Here is a 22207-nt window from a genome sequence, read left to right on the forward strand (position 1 = left end):
AGGTTTCTATTAATCTCCGATTTACGTTTTCCTGAGGCTTAAGTGCACAGTTCTGAAATATAATGAACTGTACCACAGCTCAGAAGGCAGAGTGCATAAAAAGGGAAGGTGGTCTTAAGGCTGTACTCACCATCCTGGTGAAAAAGCTGCAGGATTGCGGATTCCTGGGGGTTGAAAAACAGCGTAGCCATGTCATTGTATGATCCATTGGCACAGAAGAAGGTTCTGATGGTGGCATTCACTTCCTCGGATGAAGAGACCTAACATTAAACGCATAGGATTAGGTCATATCACCTTCTGCCAAGGAGAATGTAAAAGATCTGAGTGAAACCCCTTAATTATAAAGGCTGGATCGCAAATGTTGGCCAAATTTCCCCAATAGTGACAAGCACAAAAAGGACAGATATGAGGCCACTGCGGTCTAAGAACACTAATAGGTTTAGGTTTTATGATGGAATTTGTGGGCATACACATGCATACTCTGTGTACGTTTGGGGCCCAAGACCTCTGTGGGAAATTGTGAGTCTAGAAAACCAAGGAGAAATCTATTTTTCACAGACTTATACCCTCCCCCAATGGGCACTTGCTGTGGGTTTGCAGCGTACCAATTACGGATGCTAAGAGTCTCTTCCTCTCTTTTGAGACACCTTCTACAATCCCCTTGCTGAGAGCCCTTAGTGTCTTTTTTTGCATGAGCAGCTCCCATCTCTCCTTGCAACTTGTGTGCACCATGTCATAAATGTGGGAAATGACAGCTCTCTGGACTTCTTATTATTGCACTGTGCTCTACTAAACCTTCCTGTGAATGAGTCACAAAAGAGTCGGATATGCTCTACCTGAAAGGCCAAGGTATTATTTCCCCCTTGAGAAGATGAAGACATTTTTCTGCACTCTCCTAAAAGTATTGAGGCAACAAACACAACAACGGTGGTCACGAGTGAAACGAGGAGACTCTCCAGCACTCTGTAGAGGAGGAAACAAGAAAAAGTAAAAAAAAATAAGGCAGATGCAATCAGTAGAGATATTCCTCCTCTCCCCAGCTAGACAACGGTCAACGCAATAGCTAAAACCAGTGGTGGAATCAATGCCAACAAGGTAGAGGAAAAACAGACCCAAACACTATCCTTGAACAGGCAATGAGAAATCAAAGATTACTTTGCGAATTTGCCCTTTATTAGAATGGTTCATTGGCACAATTGAATGCAACTGTGAATCAGGGAGGGACTGGCAACACAACAAATGCTTTAAGCTCAAACTCCACCATAGTATGTGCATATGTATTTATGTGTGGGTGTGTGTGCGTGTATGAGAAAATCTAAAAACAAGCATTCTACAAGTGGAACTGAGCAAGCAAAGAGGCTAGAGGTGTGCGACATGCAGAGGTGGAGCTGAGACGCCATACAGGAAGAGGCAGAGAAAGGGAAGTAAGTGTACCTGACCAGCTTGGGCTTTGGGTGTACATTCCTCATGCGATACTTTGCCAGCCTCCTATTCAGGCAGTTGAAGGTGGCTCCGAGGAGGCCCCCAATCACCCCCATAAAGACGAAGAAAGCCAAATCCACCACAGACCAAAGGTGACATTTTTTATCAGAATCGGAGCACTGAGGGCAGGAGAGACAGAAGGCGGCAGTGAGGAAGATGTGGAAAGAACAGCCAGGATCAGAGTGCACAGAATACATAACGTGAACACCATCTGCAGACAACAATATTAAGCACAGCAATAGTACACAAGAACAGTGATAGACAGCCTTAATCTACCCCATCGCTCTTGCGGGGTGCTCTATGCAAGGTAAAGTGGGGATCCCAATAAAAGAAAAATGGTGCCCCTGTCCCATTAATAAAATAGTGTCAATGTCACCCTGTAGGTCAGCATTAGCCCGAGGTTTAAGGGAATCACTATCCAGTCAACATAGTCACAAATCAATGTAAAATGGTGCCTTTGGCACCAAGCAACACAATAACAACCCAAAGTAGCTGTTTACCAAAGTCAGAGGTTACACACCTTTATTCAGGATGCATTAAGACACACCCCAAACTAAAGTAAAGCCTGAATCCAAGGCAGAACAGAGTTTTTATGGCCGGGAGGCACATTAAAACAAGCACTGGCAAAGCCAAATAGGTCTCGCCTTTGGGATCTACTGGCTTTGACAGTACACTTGGCGATGCTGAACAGCATCATTATTAAGAAGCCTAGCATTTTGTCTGTGCTGTTTAGCATCAGTTGTGACAAAAGAAGTATGATGTAGGAGTCGCGTAATTTTGTAGGCACTCATGTGCATCATTAGACATCAGAATGACACAGGCGCCGTTTGCTGGTATTTTGTTTAAGATAGTGGGAGACTCTTTTATCGGTCAATTAAAAAAACCGAAGCACACAAAATCAGATTTGGGGAGAGCCATCAGCAGTCTGCAGACCGCCTCCCTCCCACCCCCTAAAAAATATAGTTAAAACATATACTTTAACAAGCATTGGAAATGCAATAGGTCTCGCAATAACGCGAGTCTGAACTATTAGCATTGTAAATGATAATGCCCTTTATTTTTGCGTTCTGGTTTTTGGAACATAAAAGGCTTTGTCATTTACAAGGCCTATAGCTTAAATTTGCGTTAAAACGAGACCTATTGCATTGCAATGGTGGTGGTGCTGCTGAGTTTTCTCTGAATCTGCACCCTGAATCTGCACCCTGAATCTGCACCCTGAATCTGCACCCACAATCTGCACCCACAATCTGCACCCACAATCTGCACCCACAATGTGTGAGTGGCGTTGCGTGGGTGAGTGGCGTTGCGTGGGTGAGTGGCGTTGCGTGGGTGAGTGGCGTTGCGTGGGTGAGTGGCGTTGCGTGGGTGAGTGGCGTTGCGTGGGTGTGAGTGGCGTTGCGTGGGTGTGAGTGGCGTTGCCTGCGTGAGTGGCGTTGCCTGCGTGAGTGGCGTTGCCTGCGTGAGTGGCGTTGCCTGCGTGAGTGGCGTTGCGTGGGTGAGTGGCGTTGCGTGGGTGAGTGGCGTTGCGTGGGTGAGTGGCGTTGCGTGGGTGAGTGGCGTTGCGTGGGTGAGTGGCGTTGCGTGGGTGAGTGGCGTTAGGTGTGTGAGTGGCGTTAGGTGTGTGAGTGGCGTTAGGTGTGTGAGTGGCGTTAGGTGTGTGAGTGGCGTTGCGTGGGTGAGTTGTGTTGCGTGGATGAGTGGCGTTGCGTGGGTGAGTGGCGTTGCCTGCGTGAGTGGCGTTGCCTGCGTGAGTGGCGTTGCGTGGGTGAGTGGCGTTGCGTGGGTGAGTGGCGTTGCGTGGGTGAGTGGCGTTGCGTGGGTGAGTGGCGTTGCGTGGGTGAGTGGCGTTGCGTGGGTGAGTGGCGTTGCGTGTGTGAGTGGCGTTGCGTGTGTGAGTGGCGTTAGGTGTGTGAGTGGCGTTAGGTGTGTGAGTGGCGTTAGGTGTGTGAGTGGCGTTAGGTGTGTGAGTGGCGTTGCGTGGATGAGTGGCGTTGCGTGGGTGAGTTGTGTTGCGTGGATGAGTGGCGTTGCGTGGATGAGTGGCGTTGCGTGGATGAGTGGCGTTGCGTGGATGAGTGGGGTTGCATGTGTGAGTGGTGTTGCTTGGGTGAGTGGCGTTGCGTGGGTGAGTGTGGTGTTGCGTGGATGATAGTGGGCTTGCGTGAGTGGCGTTGCGTGTCTGTAAGTGTTGCTGTGTGGGTGAAAGTGGCACAGAGCCTTTGATGTGGCCTGGCGCAGGAGAAATGCTGCTGCTGCTAATTAAATACAAGAGTGGCCGGGAAGCGGCCGGGAAACACAAGTAAGGCCGGCCACATAATTAGGGGAGGAGAAGCCGCACAGCACACGCTGGGAGAAGCCCTTTGATGTGCTGTGCGGCCGCGATGCGCGCTCTGTGCTGGGGGAGGGGGGAGGGCCATTAGCCTGAACTCGCGGCAAGATCAAACGAAGGGTGGGAGGGACATTGAGGAACAGATGGCCATGAAAGTGTATGGGCCAAAAGCGCGTGCCTGTGGCCACGTGCACTCGAAGAAAACGCCACGAAAAAAAGCGGTGGTTTCACAATCAGTTCGAGCACTTGAATTCTCGCCATTTCCCATTCCTTCGGAATGGTAAAGGCGAGACCTAAAAATTAAAGGGTGGGCAGTGGGTTGGAGGAAGCAACAGAGAGTGGGTGGGGGAAAGGAAGGAGAGAGCTACACAGGAGAAGCACAAAAGGAAGACAGCAACAGGCGAGGGAATAGAAGAGAGCTGAGCTTGGGTATGGGGGGGGACTAGAGGAGTGGTGGAAAACACCATAAAGAAAAGAAAATAGTTCCCTAAAAGTGAGCAGTGGAAAGACAAGTCAGCCAATCAAGAGGATGATAAAGAGGCTATGCTCAAAGGAAGGGTCAAACACGATGGACACAAAAAGCCTTCAAACAAGAAACAAGCAAATGAGAGTGACACTAAAGTCAATCAATAGTAAATAATGAGAGGGTTCCAAGCTCCTGTACATTCTTAGCAAGTTCACAATTTGCCTTTCAGAGCAACAGGACACCAAGACCTAGAAATTAAGTGCAGTCACCCCATGACAGTAGCAGAGTGCAAATGGTGGGACAAAACTTTGCCTGTAAAGTCACTGAGGTTATAAAGCACCTGGGAAGAATTTCCAGGGAGTGTTGGACTTACAGTGAAAAGCTTAAAGACATACAAGGGCCATTAGGAGATCCATACCATACCATTCATTCTAAAAATCAACATTCACACAAGATTCTGGACTCACCTTAAACTCTCCAAAGTTAAGCAGACCTGGCACCTGGAAGGAGCCCCAGCTTCCAAACTGAATTCCAGATCGAAAGAAATTTAAGGTGAATGTGGCTGACATAGAGCAGAAGAGCTAGGGAAGTGAGAGAGAGCAGAAATCACAAACTGCATCCCAATTTTTCATATTCACTGAGAGTAACCCTTCGAGCTGTACATGCAAAGAACAGAGTCGGTGGTTGAAGCCAGCATTACACACCCAAACTGTTGCCCACACATAAATACTTGTATACATACATTAGGCCCTGGAGCTAGCTACATGACTACCCAATCACCTACCTCACCTTGCATGACACACCTATACACCAGTTCTCTTACATGGGCCTCACACATCAACCAACCTTTCATAAGAAACATTGGTATTCATGGCAATGCACAAACCTTGTAAGTAGATGACAGGGGTCTGCACCAGTGTGTGCATACTAAGCAGAACCACCACAGCCATCATGCATCAGAGCCATATTATCAATGTCCATCTCTAGAAAGGTAGATTCCGGACTCCACTCCCATACAAAAAACTTTTGCTTCCTTTATGTAACTGGGCAATCGATTTGGGAAAGGGAGAGGGATTCAAGGTCCCAGAAAACCCTGCTGCCTGAGAGGAGGAGGAGAAAGAGGAAAGGTTGTGTCAATCTGCCCTGCACTATAAAGTTAAAATTTTCCTTCTGCTGTGCGGGACAGGCTCGAGCCACGCCGGGCAAAGCCTGGGCCAAGGGCAGCCCATCTGCACCAGTCAGACCCTATACAGGGTAGGCCGGACCACCCCCTTGGTCCCTCCCTCGGAGTGACTATCATATGACTTACTGGGACAGGATATGGTTGTTGCGATGGAAAAAAGGAAATCAACTGCCTTGACTGATGGTAGGGCTGGCCACCCAGTTAAAACTAGTGTAAATTTTCTGTCTAGGATCATAGAGAATATTAAGAAAGGAATTGCAATTGTAGAAGAGAACCTGGAAGTTACCAAACCTAGAATCCAAGCGACTCAGGCAACTTTGATGGAGGGGGGGGGGTTCCAAGGGGACAGTTAACCGTTGTAGGCAAAGTATGAGGGGTAATTTGGGGATCCCCTGTGTGTCAATAGACCCTCTAGAAATTGTGCCCGACCCCCCTGTCTCTAGAGAATGATACATCCCTGCTAAAAAGTAAGCTGGTGTATTAACTTTCCAGGCATGCAGTAGAGTTGCTCTGAAGGACTTGAACTTGCGCCTGTGCAAGGATCGGGGTGGGGTGCACAGGAAAGGAGTCAGGAGTCTTGAGAATATCAACCATTACCACGGGCTTTCCTTTAAGGTGGCACTTTATGAGAGGGTAGATAATTTACAGTACGTATCAGTTAGACTGAAGGCAATTGAATGTACTATGTCTTAATGTGTCTAGACATCCCTGAAGAGATCAAGAGTGTGCAGTCTTGTATACCCTAATATCCCAGATCATCTGACTCCGAGAAGCAGTTGACAACTGGAAGGAATGACCATTTGCAAGGTCAACCTGACATGGTAGATTCTGACCAGCGTTTTGCAGAGTTAGCCAAGGAGGAAATTGGTAACAGAACTAACAGCATGGAAAGGGTGAGGGAAGACTCGGATATTGACCACAAGGGACGTCATTCTTAATGATTCGCCACGTATGCTGAATTTACTGACAGGCTGTACCCCCTACAGATTGATATCAGTGAACGTGCCACCTTTTACAACCACTCAGAGAGACGGAGTAGTTTCTGTCCTGTAACTCCAGTTCTGTAGTAGGGGTATCTCTGTTATAGTCATAATCTAGTGAATAGTCCCGCCCATGTGCGAGGACCCCGGCAATCAAAAATAATCTCTTAAGTTGTCAGAAAAATTGCAGAACTGCAAAGACACTTAAGAGAGAATTTAAAGACAAATAATGCAGCCTATATCCACAGGCTACACTGTCCAGTACTTCAACTAGAAATTCCACCAAAAATCCACAAACAGCAAAGCCTGTCCAGATTTCCCTTGCTTTAACAGCAAAACCCCTCTGGAATGATAGAGAGGAAGGCATGGACAGACAAGCCCCATAGGCTGCCATTATGTGGCTTAAATAGGGTACTGTGCCTTTAAGAGAACTTTCCAGAACTTCTCCCAGTATCCCAGAATGTATAGCAGGTCCCTCTCACTTTCAGTTCTTTTTGAAGGCGTAACACGCCAGACCTGTCGCATTCCTTAAATGGACATCTCTCTCTCTCCCCACCGGGGAGGCGGGAGGGTGCTTATGACTATAATGAATATGCTACTTACCAGTATGCATCTGTTCTTGGCATGTAGGGCTGCTAACATTCATATCTGTAGCATAGATCGCCGCCTAGTGTTGGGTCCGGATGATTGCACATTGTTGTCCTGGAAGAGTCTTCGAAGTATCACGAGATAGGTGGCTCCTCCCCTGGACTACAGTGCGCATGGGCATCGACTCCATCCCCAGATTGTTTTTAGCCATTGTGGCAAAGATGGAGTAGAACAGTGAAAGTGATGGCCATGCTAGAGATAAAGTGTAAGAAAAAAGTCTGCAGCCGCTACGGGCGCCGGGGAGGAGGGCGGGCGATATGAATGTTAGCAGCCCTACATGCCAAGAACAGATGCATACTGGTAAGTAGCATATTCAGTTCGAGGCATGTGGGCTGCTAAATTCATATCTGTAGCATAGAATACATAGCAGTCCCTCCATTAACGGCGGCCGCCCGTGCCAGCTGCAGAAGTCTGAAAAAGTGTTTTAAGAACAGCCTGTCCTACAGCTGCCTGCTGTTTGGAATGCACATCCACACAGTAATGTTTGGTAAACGTATGTGGTGTAGACCATGTGGCTGCCCTACAAATGTCTTCCAGGGAGGAGGAGCTTAGCGCGCACCCAAGATGGTCGCGTGAGCTCAAAGCTCCCGGACCTTCGCCACCTCCACCGATCATCCTGTATCTTATCCTGATTTCGACGACGGGCTTTTGTGGTCGTGACCTGGCTGATCATTTATCCGTTTTCAGATTGCGATTTGGTCCCCGGGAACCGAAGATAAGGACTTTTGAACATTTCTGGCCTGCTCCATGGTACTGCCTCGCGGCTTGCCTTCTCTGCCAGCCGGGTGGTAATCGAATAACAACGGCCCAGGCGAGGCTCCCATCCCGGTCTTCTACTTTCAGTTTCGATTCCTGTGGTCTGGCCTCATTGACTTTGCCTTGGTCGCCCTGGTCGTTTGTTTCTTTCACTACCACGTCATCGTTTAGTGATCTGGACTTTCGCTGCTCTTTGATCAGTGGCTGGCCCTCCACCTATTCTCCGAATTGATCCGGGCGTGTAGAGTGTCGCCATTTTTACTAGGTCTCAGGATACCCTCCGGGGCGCACGACCTAAAATGACTACCAAGCCTGAGGCGGAGAGGCGCAAGACCAGATCGGCAACTCGGGGAGGTCCTGTGCAGTCCAACGTTATGGATCGCTATACCCTCACTAAGGGCTCTCCGAGTGGTATGACTAAACCCCCGGCCACCTTTGGGGATGACTCCCTGTTGGATGAAGAACCGTCGTTGAAAGACGTCATGGGCGCCATTGCTGGGATGAAGGCCGCGTTGGGACAACAATATGAGGCCCTGACTCACAAGCTAGACACGGTTGCTATAGATGTTACTCTGATCAGGGCAGACCTTGGAAAGACTAACGAGAAGGTCAAATCCCTTGACCTGAAGACATCCAGTCTTGTCGCCGACGTCTCTGAATTACAGACGGAGGTCGGTAATTTGAGATCCGCCCGTGACTACCTCTCTCGACGCTTAGACGATTTTGAAGGCCGCGCACGGCGGAACAACGTCCGGTTGGTTGGTGTCCCGGAGACGACGGACTCGTCAGCAGTAGACCTACTGGTGGAGGACCTGGTCCTGAATCACCTAGCGCCCAAGGGTCTGAGCAAGTTTTTTGCAGTGGAACGGGCCCACCGAATCCCGAGTGGCCCACCCAAGTTGGGAGCTTCTCCGCGCCCCATCATTGCGCGGATCTTTAACTTTCGTGACAGAGATGCGATCCTGCAGGCGTCCCGCACATCGGGCCCTACGAAATATGAAAACGCCGCGATCAGCTTCTACCCGGGCTTCACCCAACAGGTTCAGAGGCAGCGACTGGGATTTCAAGGAGTGAAGAAGAGAATGAGAGACAGAGCCATGAAATATGCCATGCTTTTCCCGGCTCGATTGCGTGTGGTTCACAATGATAGAACGTTTTTCTTTGACCATCCTGGAGCTGCTAGTGACTGGTTGGACTCGTTGCCCCCTGGACAGGAACAATTTGATCATTCGGAACACTCCGGTGGAGCGGAGGGCGGCCTGATGGAGCAGGAATAGGGAGTGAATCGGCTCCTGGACCAACGTATTGACTTTCGGCTGTGGTTTGATGCTATGCTACTATTGTCCGCTACTGTGTTGTCTTAATGGGGTGTGGGAGGGGGTCGGGTGTGTCTTCCTCCTCTGGGGTTCTTTTCGTAGATTCGTTGTATGTTAGGGCGACAGGCACACTGCAAGTTGGGGTGGCTTTTGAGTCTCACGCAGGGGTGGGGGGTATAATGTTGGTTTGGGGGGTTCAAGTTTAGGGTTTTTAGTTTTATTCAAGGCATAGTACTGATGATCTCCTGTGTTGCAGTGTCGCGGCTGGTGTGGGGGGGAACCTGGGGTGGATTCTGGGATGGGGGATAGGGGACTACGCATTCTGTGTTGGAACGTGAATGGGTTGGGAGACAGAATTAAACGGGGGTGGTTTTACAGTTGCTACGACGCTTGTCTCCTGATGTGGTTTTGCTTCAAGAAACACACTTGCTGGGTAATACGTGCCACGCCATGAATAGGCGTGGATACCGTCTCATGGCCCACTCGGGTTTCACTTCCGGCTCCAGAGGGGTGGGCATTCTGGTTCGGACCTCCCTCCCCCTTGCTATTGATGACGTTATACTCGATGATAGGGGGCGTTATGCCGCTATTGTAGGGCGCTGGGAGGGGAGGGTGATTACTTTACTCTCGGTTTACATACCCCCAGGCCTTCAAACTACGACCTATGCTGATTTGGGAAAAGTGATCCTGGGAGTGCCCGAGGGTGTACTTGTGGTAGGGGGGGATTTCAACTCAGTAGTGTCTGGTATGTGTGATCGTCACCCTCCCCGTGTCCTCGCTAAATCTCAATCCTGGCTGGGGGACTTCCTGGAGGCAATGGGGCTAACCGATTGCTGGCGTTTACATCATCCTGGGCAACGGCAGTATACTTTTCACTCCGGGGCCCATGGCAGCCTTTCGAGATTAGATTATGTTTTGATGCCCTCCTCCCAGGCTTCCCTCATAGGGGAGGTGAAACATCTTGCCAGGGGTATTTCGGATCACTCCCGCTGTGGTTAGTTGTGAACGCTCGTCTGGGGTCGGGAGGTCGGATTGCCCCAATTAATCCATGGTACCTCCGTGATCCTAAGATTAGAGTGGAATTACTTAAAGCAATCGATCGTTACTTTGCTGAAAATGTGGGTTCAGTGTCCTCTTCTGTCTACTTGTGGGAGGCGTATAAAACTGTCATTCGGGGCCAAGCCCTCTCCTCGATTGGCAATGTTAAGAGGTGTAAGCGGGAAGAGGTTGTCCGTCTTGAGACTGAACTTACCATCCTTGAGGGAGAGTTGGACTCTGGAGCCTCCCCTGAGAAGCTGCATTTGTTAGACCTAAAACAGCACGAATATAGAGCACTTGTGACTGACGCTGCGAAAGAGATGGGTCGTGAACAGCAGGAGCGTCTGTATGATGTGGGAGATAAGGCTGGGAAGTTGCTTGCTTGGTTGGATAGGAGAGAATGCGCGAGTCGGGTTATCCCTGTCATAGTTGATGTGAATGGTGAAAGTATCACGACCCTGCTGGGATCGTTGCGCGGTTCGCCGATTATTTTCAGGTAGTGTACTCCCCTGTGTCCGATCGACCAGAGCAGGACTCCCGCTTGCTTCTCCGTGATATCTCGCTGCCATGCTTGTCTGACCCGGAGCGGGACCTACTGGAAGCTCCGCTCACGGCTGATGAAATAGCGACCGCTATCCGATCGATTCGCTCCGGGAAGGCCTCGGGCCCTAATGGACTCCCCATCGAGCTTTACAAGCTCCGTCCCGACGTACTGGCGCCGTATTTGCGATCGATGTTTTTGGAATCCCTAGAGAAAGGGTCTCTTCCTCATGATCAAAGGCTGGCCTCCATAGTGGTTATCCATAAGGAGTGAAAGCCGCGTGACGGCTGCGAATCTTTCAGACCTATTTCCCTGATCAATGTTGAACCTAAGATCCTGGCCAAAGTTCTTGCTACTCGTTTGATATCTGTTATAAGAGATCTTGTTCACCCGGACCAATCCGGCTTTATACCACATCGCAATACGGCACTTAATCTTCGGCGCCTTCATGGAGTCCTAGCGCGAGCCGGGACTCTGCGGGAGTCGGCCATCTTGGCGTCCCTAGACGCCACTATGGCGTTTGATACGCTTGAGTGGCCTTATCTTTGGGCGGTCCTTTCTAAATTCGGTTTTGGGCCCGCCTTTATCCGTTGGGTGCAGCTGCTTTATGCTGGCCCTTTAGCCCAGGTAGTGGTGAATGGGCGTGTTTCAGCCTCCTTTGCGCTTGGTAGGGGTACGCGCCAGGGCTGTCCTCTGTCCCCACTTCTGTTTGCTCTTGCCTTAGAGCCATTGGCGGCTTGGTTGAGATGGGAACCATCCTTGAAGGGTATTAGATGGTCTCCGGAATTTGAAGACCGTATATCTCTGTACGCGGATAATATACTCTTATACCTTACGTCGCCCCGGAAGTCGTTGATCGTCCTTTTCGACGTTTTGACTTTGAAAAATTCTGGTCTAGTCATCAATTGGTCAAAATCTTGCGTTTATGTTCTTTCCGGCGATGCTCCCCTCTTGCCACGTGGATGTCCTATCTCGGTGGTGCTCGAGGGATTCAAATATCTGGGAATCTTTGTTACCCTAGACCCTACGCTTCGTTACGAGCGCAATTTGTTGCCCCCTCTCCGACGTCTTCGGGCGGATATAGAAACGTGGAACAGACTCCCTCTCTCTCCCCTGGGTCGAGCGGCGTTGTTTAAGATGATGTCGCTCCCCCGATTTCTCTATGCGCTTCAAAACACGCTTGACGTAGTACCAGCTGGGTATTTCCGGGAGATTGAATGTCTACAGCGACAGTTGATATGGGGCGGCCGTTCTCGTATTGCCCTTTCGAAGCTCACGCTCCCTTGGTATGATGGCGGCATCGCACTCCCGGACATCCGTCGCTATTATTGGGCCTCTCAGTTAGGGGCCATCAACCACGGCACCTATGCTCATTCACTAAACCCGGCCTTTGCGATGGATAAATGGTTGCTGCCCGGCGGCGATTACAACAGGGCTTTATACGCGACGTCAGCCGGTAGATCTCTTACTGGTCCCACTAAAACAGCGGTACAGGTGTGGTATCGGGCTACGGCGGCCACGGGATGGGCTGACAGACCGACCCGGGCTACTCCACTCTATGCCTCGGATAAACTTGGCTCCCTTTGGCAATCGAAGGGATTCGATCGGTGGGACATGATAGGGATCAGCAGGGTCGATGATATGTGGATCAAGGGTAGGATCAAAACTTTTGAGGAATTGAAAGTTGAATATGGATTGAATGATAGGGAATCCTTTCGGTATGCGCAAGTCCGGCACGCAATCTTGTCTGTTTTTCCCCGAGGCTCGGACGTGCCGGAAGCATCCCCGCTTGAAGATAGGATACTAGACGGGCATGTCCCTGATAGCACTATCTCGCTCATTTATAAAAAACTGATTAATACTAGGATTGACTTGTTGGAAGGCCTCCGAGGGTTCAGAGCTCCAGACCATCACTGGTCCACACCAGTGATGGTCTGGAGCTCGATGATGAAGACTGGCAGGCCGCGATCTCTTCCCCGAAAGAGGTGGCTATCCCGGCACGCCTTCGGTTTGTCCAACTCAAAATTCTGCATAGGGTGTATGTGACTGGCCCGCGTCTGGTGCGAATGGGATTCTGCAGGCGTGGATGCGGCAGGGTGGCCGCGTTTCTCCATATGATTTGGGAATGTCCGGCTGTGCTGAGCTATTGGAATCGCGTGCATGCGGTAATGAGTGAGGTTACGGGTGTACGGCTGATGCCTGAAGCACGGAGGTGCTTGCTGAACGTCTGGGAGCCGAATGATTACAATCTGGCGCAGCTTCGATGGGCGACCTTGGGTAACATGATCGCCAAGCGTGACATTGCCCAGAGGCCTCCGACAGTCCTAGTGTGGAAACAAAACATGGATTGGTGCATGTTTCGAGAAAAAACGGTTTATGTTTCCCGTGGCACACCTGGCAAATGGGGGAAAATCTGGACTCAGTGGAACACATACCGTGGTGATATATGTGCTCCCCCCATATCGGAATGTGATATTGACTTGTCTTCCTCCCAGCCTGATGTTTCCTCCGCAGGATTATAGATGTTTTGTATACTTCTGGTCTCTTTTCCCCCCCTCCCCCCCGATTTACTGGTAGCAACTATATCTGATTTACGTTTGTACCCCCCCCCCCCCCCCCGCGAGCCGAATGGTGACATAATTCTATTGTAATGCCTTGCCATGTTTTGTTTTTCTGTTTTCTTGTTTTTATTTTCAATAAAAAGTTTCAACAAAAAAACAAATGTCTTCCAAAGGAATGTTACCCAGGAATGCCATGGAGGCCCCCAACTTGCGTGTGGAGTGTGCCCTGGGGGGGGACCGTTAAAGTGCGCTTAGCCTTCTGATAGCAAATCTGAATACACTTAACGATCCACCTGGCTATTCCTGCTTTGGAAATGGGGTTGCCTTTGTGCTGAGCTGCGAAGGCAACAAAGAGTTGCTGTGTCTTTCTAAAAGGTTGTGTTCTGTCAATGTAGTACATAAGCGCTCTTTTGACATCAAGCGTATGGAGCATCCTTTCTGCTACCGTTTCTGGGTTGGGAAAGAATGCGGGCAGTTCGATAGTTTGATTGACATGAAACTGCGACACCACCTTAGGGAGAAATTTGGGGTTAGTGCGCAGCACCACCCTGTTTGAATGAATCTGTATAAATGGTTCTTGGATGGTGAGCGCCTGTAGCTCACTAACACGTCGTAGAGACGTTATGGCAATGAGAAAAGCCACTTTCCATGTGAGGAACTGAAGTTCACATGAATGCAGAGGTTCAAATCGGGGACCCATCAATCTGGTGAGCACCACATTGAGGTTCCACACAGGAGCTGGCGGCGGGGTCCTGGAGGGATGACCCGCTTCAGCCCTTCCAGGAATGCTTTAATGGCAGGCACCCTGAAGACAGAGAGATGCTGCCTGTTTTGGAGGTAAGCCGCTATGGCGGATAAGTGTATCCTAATGGAAGCGTATGCTAGATTACATTTGTAAAGATGCAACAGATAGCAGATGATATTAGGAATGGAGGCATCGAGCGGGTTAATAGCGTGCTCGGTACAGTAGATGACAAACCGCTTCCATTTTGCTGCATAGCAAGCTCTGGTAGTGGGCTTCCTTGCCTCCCGGATGATGTCCATGCATTCAGGGGGCAAATCAAGGTAGCCAAACTCTAAGACCTCAGGAGCCAGATCGCCAGATTGAGATGCTGCGGATCTGGGTGCTGAATGTCTCCACGGTTCTGCGTCAAGAGCCGGGGTGTGAGGTGCAGTCTTTGATGCGGTACCACAGAGACTTCGAGGAACGTGGTGTACCACGGTTGTCGCGCCCACGTTGGAGCAACTAGGATGAGCGTCATCGAGTGTTGCTTTAGCTTTCTTGCCACCAGCGGAATGAGAGGCGCTGGGGGAAAAGCGTACGCAAATCTGCCTGACCAGTTCATCCATATCGCATTGCCCTGCGACTGTGGGTGAGGGAACCTGGCGGCAAAGCTTTGGCATTTTGCGTTTTCCTCCGTGGCAAACAGGTCTATCTCTGGATGACCCCACTGCTGGAAGTACGGGCGGAGTACTGATGGATGTAACTCCCACATGTGCATCTGGTGGCTGTACCTGCTGAGCAGATCCGCCATCTGATTGTCCGTGCCCGGGAGGTGTTCCGCCATGAGGAAGATGTTCCTCTGAATGGCCCACTTCCACATGCTCTGAGCCAGATGAGACAACTGTGGAGAGTGCGTACCTCCCTGCTTTTGGATGTAGTACATGGCTGTCATGTTGTCCGTCCGGATCAACACGACTTTGTTGCACAGGTGTACTTTGAAGGACTTGAGTGCCATGAAGATTGCCATCAGCTCCAAGTAGTTGATGTGCATCTTCCTTTGTTGCGTTGTCCATAGTCCCTGCACCGTATAGTGGAGCACATGAGCCCCCCATCCTAGGAGAGACGCGTCCGTTGTTAGAGTAATCTGTGGCACAGGCTCCTGGAACGGTCGGCCCTTGCAAAGGTTGTGTGGATTCCACCAATGCAGAGAGTTGTATGCCTGACCCGTCACCAACACTAGGTCGGTTAGTTGTCCTTGAGCCTGAGTCCACTGATGCGCTAAGCATTCTTGGAGCGGACGCATATGGAGTCTCGCGTGCGGGACTATGAAGATGCAGGAGGCCATCATGCCTATCAACTGCATGAACACTCTCGCTGGGAGTGAGTGTTGTGGTCTGAACTTTTGGATCAGCGACTGGATGTTGGCGATCCTCGCTTAGTTTGGCTGAGCTGTGGCAGCCAGAGTATTGATAGTCGCGCCTAAATACTGCCGCACATGGGTTGGCTGGAGGTGTGACTTCGGGTAGTTCAGTGTAAATCCTAGACTGTGAAGGAGGTGAATGGTGTGGGTCATGTCGGCGGCGCACTGCTGGGCTGACTTCGCGTGCACGAGCCAGTCGTCCAGATAAGGGTAGACATGTATACTCTGTCTCCGAAGGTGTGCCGCCACTGTCGCCAGACATTTTGTGAACACTCTGGGAGCAGTGGTCACACCGAAGGGGAGCACCTTGAACTGGTAATGCCTGTTTTGGATGGTGAACCTGAGGTACTTTCTGTGGGAGGGGTGGAGTGGTATGTGAAAGTAAGCATCTTTGAGGTCCAAGGTTGGGAGGAAGTCTCCCTGTTGTAACAAGGGAAGAACCTGCTGCAGTGTCAACATGTGAAAGTGTTCCGAAAGAATGTACTGGTTTAAGGGGCGGAGGTCCAGAATCGGTCTGAGCGAGCCGTCCTTCTTTGGGATTAGGAAGTACAGGGAATAAACCCCTGTGCCTTCCTCCTCCACCGGCACGAGCTCTATTGCACCTTTTTGCAGCATCACTAGAACCTCCTGCTGCAATAAGTGCAAGTGCTCTGCTGACATAGGACGGCGTTTTGGGGGCATGGGTGGTGGGGTGGATGTCAGTTCTAAACAATAGCCGAACTGGATAAGTTTCCTGACCCACCTGTCTGTGGTGATGGACTTCCAGACGGGCAGGAACTGTTGGGGTCTCCCCCCGACAGGTGTTGGATGGTCGGGGGGCAGTGACAGGGAGTCACGGTTTGTTGGCGGTAGAGGTACGGGAACTGTTGTTGCCTCTGCCTCTACCCTTGGCACTGTTTCCTCTGTATCCACCTCTGCCCTGCTTGCTGTAGGAGGATTGTGCGCCACCTTTATTGAATGGCGTCTGCTGCGACATGTGCCCTCTGTTAACACCTCGAGTGCCTGAGCGACGAAAAGTGTTCCCTCTAAATTGTTGTGACTGGAGAGCTCCCATGGACTTGGCAGTCTCGGTATCTTTTTTGATCTTCTCCAGGGTGGTGTCCACCTCTTGGCCAAACAACCTGTCTGGATTAACGGGTTGGTTGAGGATAGTAGTTTGTATCTCTGGCTTGAATCCCGAGATGCGGAGCCATGCCGGACGCCTCAACATCACACTAGTGTTGATCGCTCTCGCTGCTGTGTCTGCAACATCTAGCGCACACTTTATAGCAGCGTTGGAGATGAGCTTCCCCTCCTGGATAAGCATTTCAGCTCCCTCTTTACACTGGTCTGGGAGGTGTTGTAACAGCTGCTCTAGGGTGTCGTAGTGTGCCCTATCGTATCTGGCCAACAGAGCTTGCGTGTTTGAGATGCGCCATATGTTGGCCGCCTGAGCAGCTACCCTCTTCCCAGATGCCTCCAGCACTTTTGACTCTTTGTCTGGGGGAGGAGCTTCACCCGTGGTCTGGGAGTTTGCCCTCTTGCGGGCATTAGAGACCACCAAAGAGTCCAAAGGCAACTGGCCCCGTATGTAGGTGGGGTCGCCAGGTGCCGGTCTGTATTTCTTCTCGATGCGTGGGTTTACCACCCGGGATCTTGTGGGTTCCTTGAAAATGTCTGCCGCATGCTTAAGGACCCCTTTCAACATGGGGAGAGTCTTGACAGTTTTTTCAGCAGTAGAGAAAGTGTCAAAAAGGAAGTCCACTTCCACGGGGTCAGCATGCATCTCCACCTTATGGTTTGTAGCTGCCCTTTCGATTAAGGCATTAAACGCCGCAGAGTCCTCAGTGGGGGACTATTTCACGTGAAAGACCTGTGGATCCTGGACCGTCTGCTGGTCCCCTTGATCACCAGTATCCATCAATGATTCCTGCTGCTCATCAGGCTCTGTATGACCAGGGAAGTTGTACTCCTCATCTTGGTCCCCTCCATCCCCATCTGAGTACGTGGGTGAAGGTGTGGCACTCTGCCTATGCTGAGGAAGAATTTGTTCCACCAGAACGGGGGTGTCTGCTGCAGGCTTTTTACGTTTCAGAGGAATTGTAAAGGACTGCAAAGGTTGCGAAGTAATCTTCCTCTTGTAGAGCGTGAGTTTGCCGGTGTCGGCATCGATGAAATGCTCCGACCGTTCTTCAACCAAAGGTTGTCGAGGACCCACGGTCCCAGCCGGTGGAGTGGACGTCGACACGGTGTCTTTGGGCACCGACCGCGGTGCAAAGGCCTTTGGCGCCACCTTAGGCGGCAACGTGTAGACGAGCGGTGCCGATGAGGTCTTCGGTGCGTCTTGTAGCTTCGGCGCGGAAGGATTCTTCGGTTCCGATGCTGAAGCCTTGACCTTAAGGCGCTTGAGGGAGTCCGAGACCTGCTTCGTAAAGGAAGCTGACGGTTTCGTCGATCCGACTGATGTCTGTGGTCCGCCCCCTGGGGAAGACCAGAGCGTGGCAGACTTGTGGTGGTCCGGTCGAGGAGCACTCGTGACCGGTGCGTCCGTTACACTGTCCACTACCGTAGACCTCGATGCCGATGGCTTCGGATCGATCGGTTTCCCTTTAGGGGTCACGGCCCCAGACCTCGGCTCTGCGGCCTTCACCGACTTCGCGTCGACGGGCCCCTTGGTCTTCGGCGCAACAGACTTTCCCGATGCAGGAACGGCAGTCTTCTTGGGCGTCGGCTTGTCTCCCTTGGTAGACTCCGACCCGATGGGCTTCTTCGAGCTTGGCTCCGCAACCACCTTCGGCACCTTAGCCTGGTCTGCAGCGTGCGCCTGTTTGGGGGCCCCCGAAGACGACGGCGTCGGCACCGGAGCGGACGTCTTCGGTTTCGATGGCGTGTCGGCCATCTTTGTTTTCACCGGTACCGAGGGTTTCGGTTTCGTTTTCTGTAATGGCGGCTCCACGGAGGTGTCCGTAGCCGAGCCGGAAGGCGGGGCCGTGGATCGAGGTGTAAGGGCGTGGGTAAGGCAGCGTGGCGATCCCGTGACCTGAGCCTTCGTAAGAGTACGAACGGGGCATAGCTCATCCTCAGAGCTATCTTCCATGGCCCCATATGCTTCGTCGTCGTCCCCTACCTTCTCGACGATTTCTTCAATGTCGGGACTGTGGTCGTCAGCTCCGTCTTCGGACTCGACCTCCATCGGGGTAGGGGAAATCTGCAGGTGACGCACTTGTTTGTCTTCCGCGAGGTCGTCAAAGATGTCCACCGGTGCTGGAGCCGATCGCTGGGCCTCAAGGCGCGCCACGCGCCGAAGCTTGATCGTTTTTTTCTATCGAAATCTGGAACAGGCCATACAGTTGGCCTCGTCGTGGTCCGGCGACAGGCACTTGTTGCACACAGGATGGACGTCGATGTGTGGGTACTTGGACCCACACACGGGACATTTCTTGAATGGACTCCGCTCCATGCCGTCGAAGTCTCGCTGCGTCGACTAGGCCCCGATCACCGAAGAGTCTCACGACCCCCCAGATATCCGACTCTACGAGCTGGAAGAGAGACAGGACCGAACGCGAACAATACCGACGGTGCCGAGAAGGCCTTTTGGCCTAGATAAAGTACTTTTACGATTCCGAACAGGAGACGTCGAAATCACATCCGAACCCAATGGCGGAAAAAACAATCTGGGGATGGAGTCGATGCCCATGCGCACTGTAGTCCAGGGGAGGAGCCACCTATCTCGTGATACTTCGAAGACTCTTCCAGGACAACAATGTGCAATCATCCGGACCCAACACTAGGCGGCGATCTATGCTACAGATATGAATTTAGCAGCCCACATGCCTCGAACCAGAGATACCCCTACTACAGAACTGGAGTTACAGGACAGAAACTACTCCTTCTGTAGTAGGGGATCTCTGTGTATAGTCATAATCTAGTGAATAGAATGGCAAGCCCATCCCCACACCAAAGCGGCGGTGGAGGAAAGAGAATCAACACCACTATTGTGCGAACAGATTTCGCAGCGAAGCCTGCCCAACCCGAGCGTCTGCCCTGGCATCAGTGTCCAGGCAGTAATGCTTAGCAAAGGTATGGACCGACTTCCAAGTGGCCGCCTTGCAGATTTCTGCAATCGGAACATTATGGAGCAATGCTGTCGTGGCAGCTTTGCCCCTGGTGGAATGAGCCTTAGGCTTACCTCCTAAGGTCTTATTAGCTTTTTGGTAACACAACCGTATGCAGGACACAATCAACCTAGAGATAGACTGCTTAGAGGTCGCAAGACCCGTCCTGACTGATCCATATTTGATAAACAATTGGTCAGACCTACGAATATCTTTGGTCTTATCCAGATAAAATTTCAACACCCTCCTAACATCCAGGGAATGTAACGACCTTTCCGCTGGAGATGAAGGATTCTGAAAAAACGTAGGCAAAGTTATGGTCTGGTTGACATGAAAATCAGAAATAACCTTGGGAAGAAATTTAGGGTGAGTACGCATAACCACCTTAGCAGCATGAAATACCGTATAAGGTTCTTGGCAACACAGCGCCTGAATTTCACTCACCCTGCGGGCCGATGTAATGGCCACGAGGAACGCCGCCTTCCAGGACAGGTGCTGCAACGAAGCCTTATGAATAGGTTCAAAAGGCTCCTTCATCAACCTGGACAGCACCACATTCAATTCCCATGAAGGCGAAGGAAGCCTGACAGGAGGGAACACTTTCTTCAAGCCTTCCAAAAAATCTTTGATCACAGGGATCTGGAAGAAGGAAGTCTGCGAAGGGCATTTCCTGTAGGCAGTCAAAGCAGCAAGATGAACCTTAATAGAATGGACATTAAGGCCAGACTGCGCCAACTGTAGAAGATAAGGAAGGATGACATCTTCCTTACAAGTCGTCGGATCATAGTTCTTAGACTTGCACCAGATACAAAATCTCTTCCACTTGTACGCATAGGAAGTCCTAGTGGAAGGTCTCTTAGACTCCTTCAGTATGTCCATACAATCTGCAGGGAGATTCAAATGACCATATTGCACTATCTCAGGAGCCATGCTGCCAAACTCAAAGATGAGAGGTTGGGGTGCAACATCCGCCCCCCGAACTTCGTGAGAAGGTCCGGCCTGCACGGCAGCCGAATGTGAGGAAGGAGAGACCGGTGAAGCAGGTCCGTGAACCACCACTGTCTGGGCCATTCCGGGGCAATCAGGATCATCCGCGCCCTGGACTGGGACAGCTTGATGAGAACCGTCGGAATCAGGGGAATGGGTGGAAAAGCGTACAGAAAGCTGTTCGACCAGTTGACCCATAACGCATTCCCCAGCGTCCCCGGCTGGTAGTACCTGGAGGCGAAGTCTCGGCATTTGCTGTTTTCGGCGGTGGCGAACAGATCTACGTCTGGAGTCCCCCACCTTGCGAAGACTTCTCCTAGTACTTCGTCGTTTATGACCCATTCGTGGTTTTCCTGAATCAGTCTGCTCAGTGCGTCTGCCTTAACATTCTGCACACCTGGCAGATGGGTGGCCGTTATCGTCAGTCCTCGAGCCAGAAGCCAGCGCCAGATCGCCTGCGCCTCCTGCGACAGGGTGCGTGACCTCGAGCCTCCCTGCTTGTTGAGGTAATACATTGTGGTCGTATTGTCCATTTGTACAAGTAGAGAGTTAGTCTGGAAGGACGGATGAAAGGCCTTCAGTGCCAAGTGAACAGCTCTGAGTTCCAGGAAATTGATGTGGTACGTGGACTCCGTCGGGGACCACGTCCCTTGGATCTGTAGGTCTTCGGAATGCGCTCCCCAGCCCTGGAGAGAAGCATCCATCACGATAACCTGAGTGGGAATGTCCTTGTGGAAGGGAACCCCCCTGAGGAGATTCTCCGCTGAACACCACCACTTCAGAGACTGAAGAGCATGCAGAGAAAGACGTATCTTGTCGTCCCAAGATCCTCTCCTCTGATCCCACTGATCCTCCAAGCACTCTTGCAACGGTCTCATGTGCAGCCGTGCATGGGGCGTAAGGAAGATACATGAGGCCATCGATCCTAGTAGAGAAGACACCGTCCTCACTGTCGTGGATGGAGTGGCCATAAGAGCCCGAGCCTTCCGAAGCAGTGATAATCGTCGCTCCTCCTCCGGAGACACGCTTGCTGACAGCGTATCGATGGAAGCTCCCAAGTACTGAATGCACTGGACCGGAGTCGTAACCGACTTGGACATGTTGATGTGCAACCCCAGCTTGTTCAATAGAACGCATGTCTTCTGGAAGTGCGCTTGCGTGAAGGAGGAGGCCTTGATCAACCAGTCGTCCATGTACGGGTAGACAAACACCTTCTTCCTCCGCAGGTGTGCGGCTACCACCGCCATGCACTTTGAGAATGTCCTTGGCGCAGACTTCAGTCCGAATGGCAGTACTGTGTATTGATAGTGATTGGCGCCGACTCGGAACCGCAGGAACTTCCTGTGTTTGTGTGCAATGGGCACATGGAAGTAAGCATCCTGGAGGTCTATGGCACACAGCCAGTCTCCCCGTTGCAGCTGAGGATAAATCTGATGCAACGACAGCATGCGAAACTTTTCTCTGCGAATCCACTTGTTTGCTTGTCGCAAATCCAGAATGGGCCTGTACTCGTTCTTGTCCTTTTTTCGAACCAGAAAGAACCGGGAGTACAGACCTCTTCCTCTCTGAGACAGAGGTACGACGTCTATCGCCCTTTTCCTTAACAGGATATCGGCCTCCGCCTGGAGCTCGCGCAGTTGATACTGCGAGCCGACCGGAGGAATCGATGGAGGCGGGCTGGT

General features: G+C 51.2%; 1 protein-coding gene across 1 annotated transcript in view; it reads right to left on the reverse strand.

The window, feature by feature from the left end:
* Positions 1-22207, reverse strand: part of CLCN6 (chloride voltage-gated channel 6) — a 247006-nt gene that overhangs the window by 140828 nt on the left and 83971 nt on the right. Inside the window, exons 11-14 of the mRNA XM_078642208.1 lie at positions 4745-4858; positions 1435-1601; positions 837-963; positions 131-260 (exon numbers count right to left, since the gene is read on the reverse strand). Of these exons, the coding sequence (XP_078498334.1) occupies positions 131-260; positions 837-963; positions 1435-1601; positions 4745-4858 (538 nt within the window). The remainder of the gene's footprint in view (positions 1-130; positions 261-836; positions 964-1434; positions 1602-4744; positions 4859-22207) is intronic.

Source organism: Lissotriton helveticus, chromosome 5_1 (genome assembly GCF_964261635.1).
Source record: "Lissotriton helveticus chromosome 5_1, aLisHel1.1, whole genome shotgun sequence".
Taxonomy (NCBI): Eukaryota; Metazoa; Chordata; class Amphibia; order Caudata; family Salamandridae; genus Lissotriton; species Lissotriton helveticus.